The following is a 22,783-nucleotide window of genomic DNA, read 5'->3' on the forward strand; positions in this document are numbered from 1 at the left end:
TTAATTATGAGTTTGAGGTTTAAAACAAAAAAATTGGAGAGAGATTTTGAATGTTTCAACAATGTAGTATGGTCTCAAATTCTGTATTTCATCTGTTTACTAAAACTGACAGTCTATATAAGGTGAATCACATTGTTGGTCAAAAATCCAGGGGTTAAGATTTATTATGCCATTTTAGGAGTACACGGATAACACTCAAGCATCACAAAATAGACCCTAATTATTAAAAAACTCTTTTCCAGAATTTAAAATTTAATATTTTACAACATTATGCATGTAAACATGAAAGACAATTTCTTTGTTCAAATCTGTGTAAATGGTTTATGTTTAATGTATACTTTGGTTCCATTTTTAAAAGGTTAGGACCAAAAGATATTTTAGTCAGTGTAATGATTTCAAACTAAATACTGCAGGGTCTGTGAGAATATGTTTCAATCTTACTAAAGCTTATTATGGAAATATTGTTATGACACTAATGTTCTATTTGTTACAGAGGAAAGATCACCTAAAAAGAAATTATATGTGCAGCTAGTATGTACATAATCATCCCCCCCCCCCCTCTTAGTCGAACCATGCAAAAAAAAGAGGGGAAAATTACCCGACATTTTATGGGTTAAGAGTTTGAGACATGAGGAAATAAAGGATAACATAAGAAACCCCCTACACATTGGGTTTTGTGCGCACCCTTTTCTATCTCAGTGCCCGATACCACTCACAAAGTCACCTATACATTTGTTGAGATTGAAAGTCAACTTGCAATATCTCTTTTAATACAGAAGTTACATTTTAACCTATATTTTGATAGTTTAGCAGCACAGAACCCTTAATTTACAGGGAAGAAATGTAGTTTGGTGATAAGTCCCCTTAAAGACTGCACAACAATGAGAACTAGCATCAGGAATCTCCTCTTAAATCATTAGTTTGGTCACAGAAATGTTCCATTGCATGTTTGCATGAATAGAAATAAACTATCAGTCAATATTTATTCCTCTGTTACCTTTGTTTTCCTAATGACAAGTTGTGGTGTATATATTGTGATCGATATGAGGGGAGTACCGGTAAGAACAATAATTGATTGTTGTAAGGAAAGAGAGGAGAGGAAAGAAAGGAACAGAAAAGAAAAAGGGAGAGCATATATGAAAGTGAAGATGTACAAGATCTGAAGTTTTTCTTGGACATTCTTGAAGACTGTTCAAACCAGGGAATTGTACCAAACCTTTAACTATACACCTGTAATATATTTTATGATAACTTTCATTAGCACATTTAGATTTGAAATAGAATACTAGACTATTGCTTTTATCAATCACATATTTTACATTCCTTCAACCTCCTAGGTTGTCATAATCTTTCACTTTCTGTTTCATATACTACATCCCCCTCCCTCCCCTCTCTCTTTCTCTGTCCTTCCTTGTCCTAGCTCTCCCCTCTCTCTCTCTATTCCCCCCTCCTTTCATCTCTCGCTCTCTACCCTTCTCTTGATCCCCTCTCTCTCTCCCCCTCTCTCTCTCCCCCTCCCTTCATCTCTCACTCTCTACTCTTCTCTCGATTCCCTCTCTCTCTCCCCCTCTCTTCATCTCTCGCTCTCTACTCTTCTCTCGATTCCCTCTCTCTCTCCCCCTCCCTTCATCTCTCTCTCTCTACTCTTCTCTCAATTCCCTCTCTCTCTCCCCCTCCCTTCATCTCTCGCTCTCTACTCTTCTCTCGATTCCCTCTCTCTCTCCCCCTCCCTTCATCTCTCGCTCTCTACTCTTCTCTCGATTCCCTCTCTCGCTCTCTACCCTTCTCTCGATTCCCTCTCTCTCTCCCCCTCCCTTCATCTCTCGCTCTCTACTCTTCTCTCGATCCCCTCTCTCTCTCCCCCTCCCTTTATCTCTCGCTCTCTAGTTTTCTCTTGATTCCCTCTCTCTCTCCCCCTCCCTTCATCTCTCGCTCTCTACTCTTCTCTCGATCCCCTCTCTCTCTCCCCCTCCCTTCATCTCTCGCTCTCTACCCTTCTCTTGATTCCCTCTCTCTCTCCTCCTCCCTTCATCTCTCGCTCTCTACCCTTCTCTTGATTCCCTCTCTCTCTCCCCCTCCCTTCATCTCTCGCTCTCCACCATTCTCTTGATTCCCTCTCTCTCTCTCGCCCTCCCTTCATCTCTCTCTCTCTACTCTTCTCTCGATTCCCTCTCTCGCTCTCTACCCTTCTCTCGATTCCCTCTCTCTCTCCCCCTCCCTTCATCTCTCTCTCTCTACTCTTCTCTCGATTCCCTCTCTCTCTCCCCCTCCCTTTATCTCTCGCTCTCTACCCTTCTCTTGATTCCCTCTCTCTCTCCTCCTCCCTTCATCTCTCGCTCTCTACCCTTCTCTCGATCCCCTCTCTCTCTCCTCCTCCCTTCATCTCTCGCTCTCTACCCTTCTCTTGATTCCCTCTCTCTCTCCCCCTCCCTTCATCTCTCGCTCTCCACCATTCTCTTGATTCCCTCTCTCTCTCTCGCCCTCCCTTCATCTCTCTCTCTCTACTCTTCTCTCGATTCCCTCTCTCGCTCTCTACCCTTCTCTCGATTCCCTCTCTCTCTCCCCCTCCCTTCATCTCTCTCTCTCTACTCTTCTCTCGATTCCCTCTCTCTCTCCCCCTCCCTTCTTCTCTCGCTCTCTACTCTTCTCTCGATTCCCTCTCTCTCTCCCCCTCCCTTCATCTCTCTCTCTACTCTTCTCTCGATTCCCTCTCTCTCTCCCCCTCCCTTCTTCTCTCGCTCTCTACTCTTCTCTCGATTCCCTCTCTCTCTCCCCCTCCCTTCATCTCTCTCTCTCTACTCTTCTCTCGATTCCCTCTCTCTCTCCTCCTCCCTTCATCTCTCGCTCTCTACCCTTCTCTTGATTCCCTCTCTCTCTCCCCCTCCCTTCATCTCTCGCTCTCTACCCTTCTCTTGATTCCCTCTCTCTCTCCCCCTCCCTTCATCTCTCGCTCTCTACCCTTCTCTTGATTCCCTCTCTCTCTCCCCCTCCCTTCATCTCTCTCTCTCTCTCTACTCTTCTCTCGATTCCCTCTCTCTCTCCCCCTCCCTTCATCTCTCTCTCTCTACTCTTCTCTCGATTCCCTCTCTCTCTCCTCCTCCCTTCATCTCTCGCTCTCTACCCTTCTCTTGATTCCCTCTCTCTCTCCCCCTCCCTTCATCTCTCGCTCTCTACCCTTCTCTTGATTCCCTCTCTCTCTCCCCCCCTTCTCTTGATTCCCTCTCTCTCTCCTCCTCCCTTCATCTCTCTCTCTCCCCCCTTCTCTTGATTCCCTCTCTCTCTCTCTCTCTCTTTCTCTTTCTTTCTCTCTCTTTCTATTTCTCTCTCCTTCTTCCCCCTCTCTCTCTCTCTCTGTCCTTCTCTCATTGTTTCAATTGCACTCTGTCATGTTCCCTCCCCTCTCATTATCCAATCGCTCCCCTCCTGCTTAATAGCTCCCGGATAGCTCCCCTTTCTGTTTCTGTCTCCCTTGGCTCCTAGATACCTGCACTTATCAATGCAGATGTGAGTAATTCAGAAAATTACGTTGTAGATTGTACACTTATAACGTTAATGCAAATAAGTGATTAGTTCTGCATTTCAGAACTTTTTCTTACTGTTCTATCATTCCTTAATCTTTGATATTTTGATTTTAACAGGGTTGTCTTTTACACTTTATAAAGAAACATAATCATAATATAAGAGACCATATGATATCATCTTGCATTTCGTTTTATTCCATCATTCAACAGAGTCATGAGGCATAACTATGAACTCATTTGATAACATTTTGTTTTCAATTCAATCATTAAATACACAAATTCCATAACATTTGTTTTCAATTTCATCATTCTATCAACTATCATCAAACATGCCTTTTATTTGTATAGGATTGAATAATTGTGTAGAAAAATAACAATTTCTCAACACATTTTTTTCCTTCTTAATTATCATCAAACACATAGAACCAAAGTATACATGTACGTTCATTAAGTTTTGATTCATCCTGTGGTATGCCTTTGAATTTCTTATCATGAATTCTTAACTATTTAGAGATCGTATAAATCAATGTAATTTAATTTAATGTTTGAAAGGCCTTTACGTTGCCATGGGAATAGATTATGAGATATAACATAGTGCACAAAAGGGGTCTGTGCAATGCTTGCTATTGTGATTTTGTCTGAGAAAGCATTATCAGTAACTAGAAATGAAGTTAGGTTTAAGCATAGGATTATTATCCTATAACATACAACACTATAGACTGTAGTTTTATGAAGAACAATAAGAAAACTTTGTCAACCCTTCACCCTTCAACCTTGGAGAGAGATTTTGGATGTTTCAACAATGTAGTATGGTCTCAAATTCTGTATTTCATCTGTTTACTAAAACTGACAGTCTATATAAAGGTGAATCACATTGTTGGTCAAAAGCCCAGAGGTTAAGATTTATTATGCCATTTTAGGGATACATTGATAACACTCAAGCATCACAAAATAGACCCTAATTATTAAAAAACTCTTTTTCAGAATTTAAACTTTAATATTTTACAACATTATGCATGTAAACATGAAAGACAATTTCTTAAGTTGTTCAAATCTGTGTTTAACGGTTTATGTTTAATGTACACTTTGGTCTCATTTTAAAAAGGTAAAGGACCAAAGGATATTTTAGTCAGTGTAATGATTTTAAACTAAATAAAGTGCAGGGTCTGTAAGAATATGTTCTAATCTTACTAAAGCCTTCTATTTGTTACAGAGGAAAGATCACCTGAAAAGAATTTATATGTGCCGCTAGTATGTACATAATCATCACCCTTCCTTAGTCGAACCACGCAAAAAAGGAGGGGAAATTACCCAACATTTTATGGGTTAAGAGTTCGAGACATAGGGAAAATAAGGATAACATGAGAAAACCCTACACATTGTGTTTTGTGCGCACCCTTTTCCACCTCAGTGCCTGATACCACTTACAAAGTCATTTATACATTTATTTAGATTGAAAGTTAACTTGCAATGTCTCTTTACAGAAGTATCAGTTTAACCTATCTTTTTAATACAATTTAGCAGTCCCCTTTAAAGACTGTACAATATGAGAATGAGCATCATTGAATCCCCTCTGAAATCTGTAGTTTGGTCACAGAAATGTTCCATTGCATGTTTGCATGATTAGAAATAAACTATCAGTCAATATTCATTTCTGTGTTACCTTTGTTTGTCTAATAATATGTTGAAGAGTATTGTTACTGAGATGAGGGGAGTAAGAACAGTAATTAATTGATAAATAACAATAATTGAAGGAAGAATTGAGAGTATATGGGTTGTAGAAAAGAAGTAAGAAGAAAGAAAAGAAAAAAAGAAAAGAAAAAGATGAGCATATGAAAGTTGTGAAAGTGAAGATGTACAAGATCAAAAGTTTTATCTTTCATGGGCATTCTAAAAGACTGTCGACCTCTACCCAAACCTTTGACTATACACCTGTAATATTTTTTCATGGTTTATTTCATTTAGAGTTGAAATAAAACTTTTGTTTTTATCAATCACATATTTTACATTCCTTCAACCCCCTAGGTTGTCTAAATCTTTCACTTTCTGTATCATTTACTCTCACATCCCACTCCCTCCCTCTTCTCTCCTTCCTTGCCCTCCCCCACCCCTCTCTCTAGCTGTTCCCCCTCCCTCCCTCTCTCTTTCCTTGTTTGTCCCTCTCCCCTCCCTTTATCTCTCGCTCTCTACCCTATTTTCGATTTCCTCTTTTCCTTTCTCTCTCTCTCTCTTTCTTTCTTTCCTTCTTGACTCTCCCAATCTCTCCAACCTACTAACGTGTTGCGTGTTGAAACAGAACCCCCCCCCCCCAAAAAAAGGAATATATTTGCATGTGATGCAAATATGAGTAGGTAGACATTTAATTTCAATACATGCAAGAAAAGAAAGAATTGATGGGTAATTCTGTCAGGGTATATTTTCATGAATAAATTACATCTTCCATGTATTTAATGTTTTATTTTTGACAAGTAAAATCAAATCAAATTAAATTGAGTTTAAGAACAGAAGCAGAAAGAGAATGACGATGAATATTATGAAACATCAGAATATACTTAAAAAGAGAAAATATGTGTGCATGTGACTGTATAATTTAATAAAACAAGTATCCCATTCAACATCAGACCACAAGTTGGAAAACAGAACACACCAAAAATGTATCTACATTACTTTTAGTATGAGTATATTTCAATTCTACCATAAGACACATTCTATTATTCCTAAATGTATACTTTAAAAATTACATAATTACAAACTACTCTTAAAAATACATATCAGTATAAAAAGTGAGTTACTGTTTACAGTAGAGCTGTAATAAGCAAGATCAACAGTCTTGAGGTTACACCACCATGAATACAACAATTTACATTTCACTTTAAACCATTTCATGATAAAATGACTAAACTACGGTAGGATAAAATATACAAGTTGTAGGTCAACATGTGTGTGACGACATAAACTAAAACTAACATCCTCTCAAAAAATAACTTGTATTTTTAACATGGAGTTTTAGATTTAAAAGAATAGGATAAATGTCTAACATGTCCAGTTAATAATCTTATACATTACACAGATAAAACATGAAATACAAACTACATTACATGTAGGCAAGTATCTCACACTGATCATGTGGTAAGAACTTAGTCAAAAGGTTAAGAAACTAACCTCAACATCATGTACTCCCAATTACATGTATTAATAAAGTTATCATAAGTTGTGGAAACCTTCCTGGTGCATCGAGATCGTCTCAGAAGAAACCAACAATATATTATCCCATCAACTTTAAAAAGAAGGTTTGACTTCATTTGTCAGGCCATACAAATCTATTTTTTAATGCATTATTTTCCTAAGGGAATTCCCAGTTTACTGCTATATTCTCAGACCTTTGAATATGAACCTTATTTGTGAATTGTAAGATCTTTGGGGCACAATTTAATACATACATGATTCTGCCATAATACAAAATACCAACAGCAAAACTTTCCTTCAGGTAAATACAAGCATTAATTGTTGGGCAAACTTTTTTGAGGTCGTCTACTCTCATAAGTGTATAAAACATTTGACAGCTATTCAAGGGAATCTATTTTCAATCCCTTCAGATATCAGTCAATCACTTCATTGGGCTTATCTACTCTCATAAACATATCAAAAAATGAGAAAATTAAGGATATCTTTTTGTTCAACCCCTTTAGACACATTTTTAAAAATGTGCATTACATTAAACAATTCAATTGATGACAAACACTTCACAAGGTTGTATATGACAAATGGTTAAACTATTCAATGGAAATGTTATTTCAGTTACAAAGACAAACAGATGAAGCAAGGGAAAGGAATATCTACTTTATCTGTGACATGCATGGTGCACTTAATTAGAGTACTGATGGTATTGATAACAAAATCAGCTGCAGGAAACAATGATTACTGAAATACAGTCACAGCAATGAGTGAGTTACAAAAAATAAACCTGATCATGAATACAATCAATAAGCTATTCATTTAAGTTAAGACCATGTTGTACTTATAAACATTTAAAAATGATGTGGGTATATTGTACATAACTATGATTATATCTAGGAAGTCAAGAAATCACAGCTTTTCCTTACCCTCATTATCAATAAATCTATTTACACATCATTAAAAAATATTTTTTTTAGAGATAATTCCATTAATCACCTTTACTGTAAAAACACTCAACACTCTGGATAAATGACCTAGGACCGATCTTTACAGATAAAAGTATTAGTTGCTCAGGCAGGATAACATACAAATAATTCACTAAGATGGTGCTTAATGTCATTGTCTAATCTTTGTGTTTACAACATTAGCCTAATTAACCTTTACTATGGGACATGTATTGGCACATAATGTAGTTTTACATGAAAATAGACAAAATTAAACAACTATCAAATAAAAGTAGATCTATTGGAAAGCAAGTTTGAATGATATATTTTTTCAGTGAAAAATATAGTTGAGAAGCTCACATTTAGAAGATTGCAAGGTCCTGTAACATGAGAATCGACTCTACAATCAATATAAAATCGATTACATATGCAATCTTGCTCCAATCAAATTTTATCTTAACCACATATGCATTGAATCTATCTGGAAAATAAAAATAATTGTAAGTAATTATTGTAAAGTTCTGATTGATTGAAGGATAAGTACATGAATTTAGGTTGGTTCAGATATGGTGTGGTAAACCGGCAAAACTGTGGCATTTAAACATATGAAATGATTGGCAATGACACACAATAAAGAACTATAAAGGACTTGCACGTCATCACTGAGGTACGTGTTATAAGAGTCAGAAATGTGAAGCATATTACACATTACGTCATCATTAACAAAACAGCCGCGGTTTAGCCTTTAATAGCTTTCAATAGCACCTGATTGCACTTGCTCTGAAAGATCATCCCTCTTACACTTGATCAAGGCATTACAAAGCACCTCTACTTTCTCCCTGTCATTCTTGATCTGTGTTCTCTGCCGCCAGCATTGGAGAATGTACAGAGTACGGTACTTAATATCTCTCTCACTCTCGACCATACGTTCAATTTCTGGCTTAGAAAATCCCAGTCTTATTGCAAGATCTTTCCATTCAGAACCTATCTCCTTGGCGAGATCCATGAAGAAGATGTCTGTCAGGACTGTATTTCCTGAGTGTAGGAATAAACAAAATTATAAAGATACGGTAAGCAAAAAGTGCATTAATGAAACCTCTCCCTGTCTCTCTCTCCCCCCCCCCCCCTTCTCTGTAATCGCAAACAACTTCAATGTTATACATGTGTTTAACAAATATCGCATGCATATAGTTTTTTAATATACATTCACCTCCTAATTCATTATATAATGTCATTATATTTCAAACCCGGCATGCAGCCCCAGTGAATATCACTCAGGAAAATTATGATTTTGTTCACTTCATAAATTTTGTTTATTGAACATCTGCAACATACACTACTTTATATATATATATATATATATATATGTATTTTAATAAGTATTCCTTGCATGATGTATGTATACGGTACTCTATGTTGTTCAGCTGTTGAGCTGCTATGGTATTAAAAACCCTTTTGTCATTTTTTTCTAATGTAAAGACAAGGTATGGAACCTATCTTACGTTGTACCTGATGCATTGTCACTTCCACCTGCCACATCTGCTCCTCCTCTGTCATCTGCTCCACCCCTCTCATCTGCTCCTCCTCTGTCATCTGCTCCACCCCTCTCATCTGCTCCTCCTCTGTCATCTGCTCCACCCCTCTCATCTGCTCCTCCTCTGTCATCTGCTCCACCCCTCTCATCTGCTCCTCCTCTGTCATCTGCTCCACCCCTATCATCTGCTCCTCCTCTGTCATCTGCTCCATTTATCTCACCTGCTCCTCCTCTGTCATCTGCTCCATATCTCACACCTGGTGCACCGGAAATGAAGAAAAAGAAGTACCTGTCAGTACCTAAAAACTAGTCACGTTCACAAGATCAAACTTTAAGTCCCGTTGTAAACTATCAATTTTTTAAAAGATTATAAATGTGTCTGGATTACTCTGAAAGCAATTGAAAGCCACCTACTGTACTAAGAGAAAAGGTTACCCCACCCCTAATCCACTCCAAAAAAAAAAACATTAATATATTTCTGTCAAGAACAATTATCAGACAAGTTAGATTTCGATGCCACAGCCACTATTAGGCCAACAAAAAAATTGTTTGGTTGTCCTCGATTGCTTTTCTGGAGTAGGGGCAGGCGGGCAGTTTTTTTTTTTTTTTTTTTTTTTTTTAGACTTCATTTTTGTGTCTTCTTTTTTTCCCCCATTTTTTCTTTTTTAAATATTTTTTTTCCATAACAAAAATAAATAATTGTGATTGTCAAGCATTTAAACAAACAATGTCTATAAAACACTTTAATATGGTAAAAGACTAGTTTCATGTACAATGAATATCAAGACCAACACAGAAAGTATTTTGGGCTTTGAAATACAGCACCTTTTAAATCTCCATTGTACTACTTATAGCTACTTGCGCCCTCTATGTAGAAAACAATGCCTAATTGGTGACCATTGGTCCTCCATGATCCCCTTTATCTTATATTAACTGAGAGCTGATTTGATGAGATAACCACCTGTCCAGTGACCTTGCAGGGTGGTCTAATCCCTCCTGTAAACTAGTACAGATGGGCTTTAAAATGAGTTTAAGAATACTCTGAACTTGATTTGAATGAACGGCATTTTGACATAGAAAAATAAAAATGGCAAGTTTAATAAATACCTAATTGCGTACTGAAAAGACAAAACTGGCAACGGGACGCATTTTGATCCTTGCAAATGCATAAAATGGTATGTTTGGCAGTTTAGATTGCTCCCCAAAAAAAATTAAATTAAAAAAAATTAAATAAATAATTTTTTTTTTTTAAATTAAATTTAAAAAAAAAAAAAAAAAAAATACGAGCTGCCCGAAAATGACGAGCGGGCGGTCGAGGACAACCAAATGATTTTTTTTTTTTGTTGGCCTTAAAAGTAAAGATACATGTGGAAATTCTCATCCCAGGCCAATTTTTTTTTTCAAGACTGACCATATTCTATAAGACGGTTCTGTTCCAAACATCTGGAATAAGGTCGTAAGCTCACCTGACACAGAATGACCCTGGGATTCTCCTTCCCTCTTGATCTCCTTGCCAATAGTTTTGATCATTCTCTCTTCTAGGTCATCATCATCAATATGTGAACTACGCAGCCACCTGAGCCGCACCGGGATGCAATCTTCATCACAACATCGGATAGGTATAACTTTACTTCTTAACTCTTTTTTCTTTACAGATTCGAAAGCCATCTCAATTGTCATGTTGTACTCTCCCATTTTGGTTGAGCAGTCATCCTCGGTGATGACCAAGACAACATGTGAGCATGTCAGGACAGCTTCCTCTATACTTTGCATCACTGGCATGCCAAGCTTACCGCCAAATGATGTTGTAAAATTCCATCCATTTTTTGTACACATATCCTTAATCTGCTTGACTTGACGTGTTTGTTTAGAGGACACCAGATATATATCATAGGGTTTTGGGTCACTTGTGGTGATGTCTCTTTTATCAGCTTCCACTGCCTGCATTTCTCCACAACCTTCAAGAAAATAGAGCATAACATTAAATTAATTTCATTTATTTCTTTCATTCATTTATTTTCCACAATATCAACAAATAAAATTTACAAAGGCTAGTCATTCTAATCAAAATACTAACAAATGTAAAATATGGTACAAACAAAGCAGTAAAAGTATAATAATAAATAATAATAATAATAATAGCCTAATAGTCAACTCCAAATTTCATTAAACCGAAACGGAAATTCTTTTTGCCCAATTGATCGTGAGCCCGGCAGCCACTGAGCAGCGCCAGATCGACGTTGCTCTATCCCTTATTGTTGAACGCCAAACAAGGTAGCAACAACTCCCATCTTTTAACGTCTTTTGGTATGACGCGGCCGGGGTTCGAACCCACGACCTCCCGGTTGTGAGGCGGACGCTCTACTGACTGAGCCAACACTCCGGTACAATTGAGACTAAGAAGATAATTGCTGTATTGTGGAGGAAACCTAGGAAAGCATATAGCTTGTAACAGAATGTCATGGTCAATGGTTTCAAAGGCCTTGGAGAGGTCCAGAAAGATACCAAGTGTGGGAAGGTGGTCATCTATAGTATAGTATTAATGACTGCTTTGAGAGAAATAGTTGTTTTATTACGCTCAAGGGAAGGTTAGAATTGTGCTATTCCCCGAGGCTTGCCTATTTCTCGAATATTAAAGCAGTCATTAATACTTTTATATGCCGAAAAAAAATAGACTAAAAAATAAAAAATAAAAAATAATTTTTTTTTTGTCGAAGGTGAGAGTCGAACTCTTGCGTACAATGAATGATGAATCTTACACCAACGCCTTACACCACTCGGCCATCGCGCGCTGTTCACGAGCTTGGCAGTTTTGTACAATATATACATTAAAGTAGATTGAAACCGGCTTCGGCGTGATGAATGCTTCGCAAAAGCACCCTTCTTTTACTTTTGCAATGCATATTGGCACGAACTTAGATCAAGATCTATCGGCAGATGTTGTTTTTTTGTTTTTGGAAGTTTATTTTCGTCTTCATGTCAACAAAGCAAGATAAAATTGTCGGTAAGATCGATCGAGATTCAATTGTATTGAAATTACCGACCAATCCTTCGCACACATACGGTATCCTCGATCGCTCAAACCATTTTTTAACATGTAAACCTATGGGGTAACCATGGAGGCTGACCTATTTTTTTAATAACCATGGTTATTAAAAATAGTAAATGTTTTATGCATGGTTACCGGGAATTTTACAGGAACAGTTGAAGTTTATGAATGCAATTCGACCAATCAGATGGCTGGATTTCTTAAGTGAGGTATATAACAGTCGCTATATGATAAATAAATTATACAAATGCATGTATAGTTGAATGCTTTTGTATAAAGCTGAATTGTGAGTTCAAAAAAAATATTGAAGCTCCTTAAAAAATTTGATTGTACGTCTATAATGATTTTTTTTTCTTTCTAGAATTTTAGAAATAGAAGATAAAAAGAGATAGTGGTCTATAATTTCTCATGTCTAATGGATCTCCCTTTTTATAAATGGGAACAACTTTGCCAATTTTCATTTTATCTGGAACAATACTATCAGAAATTAATACATTCATGATATATTCCAGGGGAATTACATTCTCATTAATGATTTGTTTCAATAAATTATTACTTATGTCATCATATCACATACTTTTTTAACCGGCTTTTAAAGTTACTTACAATGTCTATTATTGTATTAGTATCTACTTTCGGAAAGGAATTGTGTATTTGATTGTTGTTGTTTTTTAAAGTCACAAAGGATCTATCGATTTGTGGTATCTCTTTAGCAAGGTTAGGACCTATACTTGAGAATTAATCATTAAAACTTTTGGCTTTAGCAAATTATCGTCAGTAACCGTATTGTTGATTTTCATTTGAGTTATGCTATTGCAATTTTTATTCTTATTTAAGACATTTTTTATTATTTTCCAAGTTTCCTTTATATTTGCTTTATTCAATTCAAATTGGGAACAGTAAAACTATTTTTCAGATCTTAAAAGGGTTTTTATATCGTTTTTTTTTGTATTTGACATATTTACCATGTGATATATTAGTCAGATTTGCTCAATATTTTTTCTATTAATGGATCTTAAAAGTGATCTACTAACCCAAGGATTGCGTGGTTGCTGTATGTGCTTGAGTTTAAATTTTCAAAAGGGATACATCTATTTGATGAATTTATACAAATATACTTAAAGTTGTTGTAGGCTCTATTAGCATCGCTCTCAGCTAAAACTTCTGCCCAGCTAAATGAATTAGGTTTATCCTTTAATCTTCTAATTTTATTAGGAGTGATTTCCTCACCATCCTAACTGGGGGAGGGTGGGAATTAGCACCAAAGTAAGATGTTATTTGGGCGAATATTGGACAATGATCAGAAAGAGCAGAAAGAATGACACCTGATTCAGTATCCATATCAACATTAGAAAAAATAAATGTCAATTAAAGTGCAAAAGTGAGAAGATATAACATAGCGGGTCTAGTAATCAGTGGAATGACTGAAAATGATATTAAAAAGTGAACAAAGAGTCTTGAAAAATATTACCGTCACTGCATTTTAAAAGATCGATATTGAAATCACCAATAAAAAGTTAGTGTTTATTTTTAAATAAAGGGTTGGAGAGTACTAACTTTTTTTTCTTGGACAATCTAATTTCGATAAAAACCATGGTTCGATTCATTATATTCAATTCACTCATTACACGGTAATGAAGGTGAGCTAGAACATACAATGCAACTCCTCCTCCTCTCTGATTAACTCTATTGTTAAAAATAAGGTTATGCTTAGACAAGGAATACATAGTGTGAGGGTCATATGTAAACCAGGTTTCTGTTAGACCAATCACAAAAAAAATCAGCTCAGATTTTATCCAACAATAAACTCAGCTGCTCAAAAAAATTGCAGGGGTTGTTGGTTGCATATATAGTATCTTTGGTAATTGATTCTTGTACAAGTGAAAAACAACTTCAAGACTGTGGACAATACATATCCAATATGATTAAATTATGAAACAACAAAGAAGAGGTAATGAGGTGGATTGAGAACCTGCAATTAACATTTACCTTTTCATTAATTCACAATATGTTTAATATAATAATAATATTCCGCTTTTATATAGTGCTTAATACAAATATCTCTAAGCGCTTTACAGATATACTATTACCCCGGTCATCGGATTCAATACTTGCCCGCACACACTGTGTGCACAATCTCCACTCCCTGGGGAGGATTCCAACCAGGCATTACTTGACGCTAAAAAACTATTTGACCAACAACGACGGTCGCATCCTACCGGGTACCCATTTAACACCTGGGTGGAGAGTAGCAAGTGCAGGTTAATATCTTGCCAAAGGATATTAGTACCATGTCGGGATTTGAACCCTTGACCTTCGCAACTCCAGTCAAGCGCCTTAAAACACTTGACCAGGACACTCCTACTGTAGAATAGTCATATTAATTTTTTCAAATACAAAGAAATTAAACAACAATCAAATGTTATCCCGAGCAAGAAAAATGTAGGCTTATAATAAAAACTGGCTTCAGATAATCTACTCCTACCAGCTTGATGATTTGGAGAACTCTGGTCCAACTCTGTATGTCCTTTGGCATCGATTTCACTTGTGTCAATTAGAGCAGCTGGGCTGAGAGGTTTTTCAGACTCAGGAACATTCCTTGTAGTTGTACTCCCTATTCTCATTTCGATTTGATCAGGATTCGGGTCTATCAAGGGTTTATCAGCCCCTTTTGTTACAGATTTTTCTGTTGGACGATTAAGACTCTGATTTTCCTACCAGAGAAAATTTATACAAAAGCAAAAACCTAGTTGGTATTGAGGATAAAAGTACAACAGATACATTAATATTCTTACCATGCTAAAGTGAACATATCTGATGTTAGTATAGTAGAAGAACTCATAATAGCTGTTTCTCTTTTCTGCATTATTGTTCTGTTACACATGTATGCCACACATATAATTCCATATTACCTTATACTTTCATGTCCCTCCCCCCCCCCCCCCAGTATTCTAAATCTATAAATCTGAAATTCCGCTCAATAAAATTGCTCATGATATACAACAGCTGTGCAGAGTGGAAAGAGATCAAAAATTTGTTCAATCCAAGGAAAAATATGTCTTTCTGTCACCCCCCCCCCCCCCCTCCCTCCTTTAGCTACAAATATCATAAATGTAGAATCACTATGTGATCACAAATCACTGTTATTGTGGTTATTTTTGTCTTGTTTTAAAATCAGGTATTTCCCCCTCATTTACATCACTTCGCAATCTTTATTATGTAATAACAAAACAATTAAAGAGAAACACACCAAAAGCATGAACATGTACCTCCCAATGTTAGGTAAAATGCATGTTCTTCACCTTCACATCTGCACCTAGTATACGTAGCTACATGTATATTAGCAATACTAGTAAATAAATGTAGAATTTGTGAACAAATTAAACCAAGTAATATTTCAACATATAAAGTAGTCGTATTAATACTCACATCTGCAGATCTCTGACAACCTAATAAATGGGGGAAAAAGCGGAAACAAAGAAATGTTTAAAATACCCCCGGTAACAGAAACAGTACACAAACAACTCTTCAAATAAAAATTTGGAATAATATCTGCAGAACTGGTTTCTTAATGGTACTGAAAAATGTTGTTTGATATGGATCTTGTGAAAACATGTTTCCCACTCCTAATACATTGAGTCTAAAACAAAACAAAGATTTAGTTTAAACAAGAAGTTACTAGTTTAAACCAGTTACAACTTACAGTTACAACAGCTTAAAGTGTTAATTATCATGTAAAATCAAAGAAATGTAGTGACACTAATTTGAGGGCTTACTAAAACTACATGGGCTCTATAAAAAGTGTATATTTGCTCAACCCGTAAATTTCTTTTCTCCTATGCATAGTGCTCTCCCTCTTTATTTCCCATCATAAGATTTGCCAATACAAATATTGTAAACTTGTTTGTGAATGGTTAGCACAGAAACAATTCATTTATGGCCTGTCTCAGATTTCATAAAAGAAAATTTATTTTCTGATCATTCTTCTTCTATCAAACTTCTCCCAAATCTTTGAAAAGTGAAATTTCGTTATAAATAACTGTAAGTCTTTCTGCATGTTGCTTCCAATAAATTCATTAAATTTATTTTAATACAATGACATAATTCAATTTAAATATCCATATTTATTCCTTATTTACTCACCTGGACAGCATTTCTGCCGACAAGTCTTTGTACAGACAGCCTGACCGACTGTGCATTTAAAAGAAAAACGTAATTTAGATCTTAATATGATCTGATTGTGAATCAAATATCATCTATCTTATCTTTTTTTATTTAATTTCCATTTTTATATGATTTTCAGGAACACATTGAAATATAACAATAACAAGGAATACAAGAATGCCTGCGGATCATCAAAACAAAAAGCTCTGCTCATCAGCTGATGGTATAATATATTATCTAGAAGAAAAAAAAGACATGAAAATTGTGAACCGAAAATGCAAACAAATACTACTGACTAATTATTGGTTTTCAGAGTGTGAACATCTTTAAAATAAGATTTTCTTGACTATTTGGCAAGGGAAAATAAAAGCACAGGAAAATGAGTAAGGCATTTTTTAAGTGGATTGTCTTTTTGACTTACATTTCAAAATTCATCATTCAGACTATTACATATATTTACATACATAAAAGATGAGAAACAAATTGATATGTTGCATCATAATAATATTACATCATATAAGACAGGACTCCACACTTAACTTTTTCAGAAGGGGTCAGGATTTATCTTTCAATATATAAACTAGATGGATGTTGACGGCATGCACGCAGAAAATAATGCCTCCGCCATAGAGCGATTTTACAAACCAAAACAGAAGTAATTTTAAAAATTCAAATTTGATTGTAATCTCAGAATATCATAATTAAAAGCTATTTTTCATATACATGTATGACCCTTTGAACTTTGACCTCATGATCGTAAAATCTAAGCAGTTCATTGGCTCTGCAAGATGCATACATGTCCCGAGATTGATAGTAATCCATCCGTCAGTATTGACAATGCGTTCACAAGCTATTTTTGCATAAATAATGAGCCCCATGATCTTTGATTGTTGACCTCATGACCCCAAAATCTAATCAGTTCGTTGGCTCTGCAAGATACATACATGACCCAAGTTTGGCGGTAATCCATCAATCAATTCTTGTGATAACGCGATCACAAGCTACTTTTGCATAAATAATGAGCCCTGTGACCTTTGACCTAGTGACCCCAAAATCTTATCACTTCATTGGCTCTGCAAGATACATACATGACCCAAGTTTGGCGGTAATCCATCAATAGGTTCTTGAGATAACGCGATCACGAGACGTACGGACTGACGGACAACCAGAAAACATAATACTTAGTAGCTGAGGCATAAAAACTTTGGAATTGAAGGGTTCCAGGGCCCCGTCTTACAAAGAGTTGATATCAATCGTAACTTATTTACGATTGATATCAATCGCAACTATGTACATAAGAGATAGGAGACTGCAAAATTGCGATTGATTGGAGGACTTACGATTGATTTGGATCGATCGTAACTTTTTGTAACTCTTTGCGCCCATGTATCCCGGGTACCTGTTAGCATCAAGCACTTCAAGATATCATATAAGGTATAAAGTCCATCTTTGGGTGTTAACATATAACTATCCATGCAAAATACAAAGAGTCACGCAATTAACTCCAAGCAAGGAATGGAACAATGTAAATGGGTCTTGTATTCACCTCTATATTCGACTAGAAATTTGAAGCGATGATCATAATTCATATTTCAGCAGGATTATTCAACAAAACCAAAAGCTACAAATGGAGGTTAAAATCTTATTTCTATTTTTTTTTTAAAGCCCAATATAAATGGTGTAAATAGATTACTTATCTCTTATACCACCTGTTTGAGCTTAAGCTCTGCAAATATGATTATTAATCTTATTGCATCCCCAATGGAACCTAAACTACCATTAGGAGCCAGAGCATATAACACTGAGTTCCTGTAGGAAATATATTTATTCAGATGGTCATATCTCAGCCAATACTTAACATATTCAATTGGTTTTCGACATTTGAACATTATTGTTTATTTTCTTTCGGAAAATGAAAAACAAATTGAAAAATTCTAAAAATAGATTTTTGATGACGTCACACTTCACCACTCTATGCACAGGTATGCATCTGTAAGATACTCTTGTTCAACAATGAAAAAAAAGTTGAATAAGAATCAACAAGGAGGATTGGGCTATGGGTGTCAACTATATAGTCTCAGGACTGCTAGTTTCTTGTGATTTTTTTTTCTCCATTGTTTTTGATTTGACACTACAAGATGGAAATGCTCATCGACATTTGAATGGCCAGATGCCCTGTTCTTTGAAATTTTCATTCAGAGACTCATTTATTGTTAAATGGCTATGCTCACTCATGCATGAAGGGTGAGATTTCGATCGCATAGTCTCTAATTAATACATTAAATATTTAATTGAAAATCTCAATTATAAATAGGCCTAGTGTCCACTTCTTTTTTTTTTACTGCGTTTATTATAAAAATATTGACTGCTTTGAGGGGTTCTGTTAAAACTGTTAATAGCCCAAGGTGATCTTGAAACTGTACTGTGTGCATAAAAGTGCAAGTCTTGCGATCACCGAATGAATTATGAAGTAAGGAAAGTATCATTTACACCAAAATATTCATGGATTATTTTCTATTGATTGTTGTATTCAAAATATATCTCAATATAATTCAACATTAAAGGCAATCCGACATTTCAAATTGTATGGAAGCAAAAAAATAAGAAAATCATATTTCCAAAAGTTTGTAATAAATTGGGCCGATTATAAGAAAAAGAAGAATGATTGAGATATAGATCACTAAATCAATGTGAATCTCAAATTGGCAATTTGGTCAGTGAATTGCGACAAAGTCATAGTCAACTCTCCCCCTTTGTCTTGTACAAACATAATTTCTGTTCATCTCCCAATAAATGCCTTATCCCTTGGAGCATTAATAACAAAGAAATCATGGTTAGCATTATGCTCTGAAAACAAAATCCCTTCTGATATAGTCATATATTCTGAAAAATTGACACCTTAGTAATTTTGTGTGGTGGGGAAAATGGAAAAGTTGTCCACCACTAGTGGCGGATCCAGGCCCCCCCCCCCCCCCCCTGGGAAAAAAAATGTGTATTTTTACATTTTTTAACATTAATTTTACCTTTTTTTGGAGATGCCCCCCCCCCCCCCCCGGCGCTCAAGGAGGGTGCAATTTTTCAAATTTTTGGGAGCAAAACAAATAGTGCTCACTACCCCTTCCCCCCCCCCCCCCCCCCCCACTGAGTGAATTTTCGGCCGGCGCAATTTTCAAATTTTTGGGAGCAAAACAAATTAGTGCTCACTACCGCTGCCCTCCCCCCCCCCCCCCCCCCCCCCCATTTGGCCGGCACGATTTTCATATTTCAGCACATTAAAATTTAAATTGATTTCAAATTTGGGCCCCCACCCCTAAGAAATTCTGGATCCGCGCCTGTCCACCACTACATAACCTTGACATTAATGATTCAGCAATTTCGAAGTTCCGATACATACATAGTGATTACAAATTTCAGGAATCCATATTAATTCCTTATTTTCTGTCCAATTTCTTTCATTCCTTGGATTTTCCTTTAATAAAAGGAGATATGACAATCAAAATTCCAATGCATTTTTTTTGTGGACATCTATATATTTGATACTCACAAAGGAAATAAAGGACTCCAAGCACTAATAGACCGATCGAAGTCAATGCACCAACCACTATGCCAAACACGGTCCAATTAAAACTCTGGCTTTCAGTAATCCCACCTGTAAAAGCAGAATAAATATAATTATTAGGTTTGAAGACCTGAGAAGTGAAAAAGCTTGAATCAATACAAAAATTAAATGAACACCAAATAGACCTATTTATAATTGCCATTCTCATGATTAAAGGAATCCCTGCGAGTGCATGCAGGAGCCATGACAGGTATTGTACTAAAATAGTGATCTCATCTCTGTTCTGTGACTATGGGTGCGTTTATTGACCAAATTTTTGCCTAGAATCAGGTTTCTCAAACGTCTTTCAGGCAAATTTTGAAGGTGATAAACGCAAAGCCTTTTTGAAACATCTTTAGATATGGGCATATCTGAAGACGAAAAAAGGTATGTTTTGAATGTGACAGAGCCAGAATCACGTTTCTGAGAGATGATAAACGCAAAGCTGTTTTGAACCTCACATACAAATCCGAACTTCCCAGGTTAATTTCCAGTTCGGAGGCTAGTGCGCGCCATGTGCTGTGTACAAGCATGTGTGTATAGTTGACCTCCAAGAAACTGTCTGCTCTCTGGGTCAAACGGCGCAAATCAGCTGCGCAGAGACAATAGAGACGATATGTACATGTCTAGTGGCAAGACCCGATAAACGCACCCAAAATCATATGTGTACTACAATAACCAATGACATGCGCGTGCCCATTACATGCACACATCTGACATCTCTGGTCTGGACTGATCACACCCACTCACACTTGTTATATATCAGACAAACTAGCTTTGCCTGTGTATCCAGATCCGGGGTTTCTGAAGGTCAGAATGCTTCCTATTTCAGAAAAAATGTTTACACTTAACAGAAAAGAATTTCGTGTTCAAACGGATACAAATAAATCTCGAGAAATAAAGATTTTGATATGAAAAATAGTCTGCTGACCAGGAATTCTTGCCAAAGGGAATTTCTCTGTACAACCGTGTATTCAGCCCTAAAATGGAATTTATGATTCTCTTTCCATTAAACATGAACAGGCCCAGACCTTTCGGTCATGAACTTGCTCCACATATGTCAGAAAGGGAATAATCTAACATTTATTTTCTTTCTATTTTATGCTCTTAGACCCTTTTCATGCTCACTACGTTAGACTGGTCTTAGCTGGAGCATTTTCTTTGTAAGAGAATTCTAACGTATTGATGTGTAAAGACATGACTGTTTCAGGAAGCGTACCTCTGGACCAAATCGCTTCCCAGGGTAAGTTAAAGCGCTTTTGGATCGAGCCATAATGTACCCTGCCAAGTGGTTCATTTTGCCAGCGTTCAGACACTTATGTGAGGAGCGTACCTCTGCGGTACCAATGGGGTTCCCTTCGCACTCAAATCCGGGGAGATGACACGTGTGTCAAAGGTAAATTATTTGGCGGCCCATTTCTAACAAATATCCAGCCACCTGGCCTGCCCCTGATTACTATTGCTAGCTGTTGGATAGCGATTAGGCAGATCTCATCGCATCTCTGTACCGATTTTGGAATACATGTATGTGTACAACAACAACTTTTGCAATTTGGTACGCTCGATCACTTCCTGTACGGTACCGTCTGTTTAGATCTACTACAAATGATACACTGTGCGAGAAATAGAAGCAACCAAGCAAAATGAATAAAGACCCTAAATCTCTGTGGCCTGGAAATCTAACATTAAATCACTTAATAGATCTATATAATATATAGTATGTTGTGGCCCTCACTCATTCTTTGTTATTTTTTTTTAAAGCCACACTGTACTACTTGTAGCTTCGTACTTGCTCCCTCTATATAGAAAACAATGCCTTATAATTATTGAGAGCTGAGTTGATGAGATATTGATAACCACCCGTCAGTGACCACGCTAATCCCTCCTGGCCAAACTAGTGCAGAGGGGCTTTAAAGAAAAGTGTTCAAAAGTTTGGGAGGATGAATCCTCTGAGACGTGTCCTCTGCCTCTGGAATCACTGTACATGTCTTTTTTGTATCTCTCCTTATCATCCCTTTACTCTTCTTTTTTGCCAGACTGATCATCATACATCATGATTAGGAAATTCAACTTCAAACTTAAATCGGTTTGTTGAAGCAAAGCAGACAATTCAGAAAATAGGAACTTACATAAACAATTGAAACATAATGATTCATCTTTAATTTCACATCACAATTTGAAAGTTATTGAAGTCTATGAAGACTATAAGTAGGTCAGAGCAGCCGAGATCCATGGGTTGTTTGCTGCATGAATTTCCCCAGCGATTACGGGCGTCGCTAACGCTCGCGCCCATCTCTTGACCATGTTGACCAGAGTTGAAAGTTGCAGGTTGTCCAATAAACTCAGGCTTATTAGGGCTTACATGGCCTTAATTTTATATCCAGATCTAGGTCTACATCATTATGTATCTTTTACAAAATCCTTACCTGTAACTGTTGTTGGTATAACAGTTTCCATTCTTAGTTGATCCACGGGCAGTTCCAGGCCTATTTTTAGTTCTTTGCCGCACCAGCTGTACTGTACGTGGAGAAGCAAGCATGTAGACGAAAGACTATTTGGGGAATTCCCACAGCATCGTAGTTTCATTTAAGGAACTGTTATTTTTTAATTCCTAAATTTATCATTGTTATACTCTCATACCCCGAGACGGGGTCGACTATAAAATCTTAAAATCTTACAATTTTCATGATTTGATTATATCATATATTCCAAAATTGTTGTGCTTTATATCTGCAAATTATGACACGATATCACATGCAGTGGATTTTGAATGAAGGAAGGTTAGAGCCCGTGAAG

The 22,783-nt window shown here is 36.5% G+C and overlaps 1 protein-coding gene and 1 long non-coding RNA gene across 2 annotated transcripts; both read right to left on the reverse strand.

The window, feature by feature from the left end:
• Positions 1–6,184: 6,184 nt before the first annotated feature.
• On the reverse strand, positions 6,185–15,670 carry LOC100888643. Its single transcript, XM_011680619.2, has 5 exons — positions 15,655–15,670; positions 14,711–14,939; positions 10,643–11,134; positions 9,152–9,433; positions 6,185–8,677 (listed from the first exon to the last, which is right to left on the reverse strand). Exons 2-5 carry the CDS (start codon positions 14,847–14,849, stop codon positions 8,388–8,390), a joined length of 1,203 nt encoding a protein of 400 aa, XP_011678921.1. The 5' UTR covers positions 14,850–14,939; positions 15,655–15,670; the 3' UTR covers positions 6,185–8,387.
• Positions 15,671–16,268: 598 nt separating this feature from the next.
• Positions 16,269–22,514, reverse strand: LOC105445274. The gene is made up of 3 exons (XR_973330.2): positions 22,414–22,514; positions 19,934–20,038; positions 16,269–16,416 (listed from the first exon to the last, which is right to left on the reverse strand). It is a non-coding gene; the product is annotated as an uncharacterized LOC105445274 (long non-coding RNA).
• Positions 22,515–22,783: the final 269 nt, after the last annotated feature.

The sequence above is a fragment of the Strongylocentrotus purpuratus genome, unplaced genomic scaffold (genome assembly GCF_000002235.5).
Source record: "Strongylocentrotus purpuratus isolate Spur 01 unplaced genomic scaffold, Spur_5.0 spur5_contig_857, whole genome shotgun sequence".
NCBI lineage: Eukaryota > Metazoa > Echinodermata > Echinoidea > Camarodonta > Strongylocentrotidae > Strongylocentrotus > Strongylocentrotus purpuratus.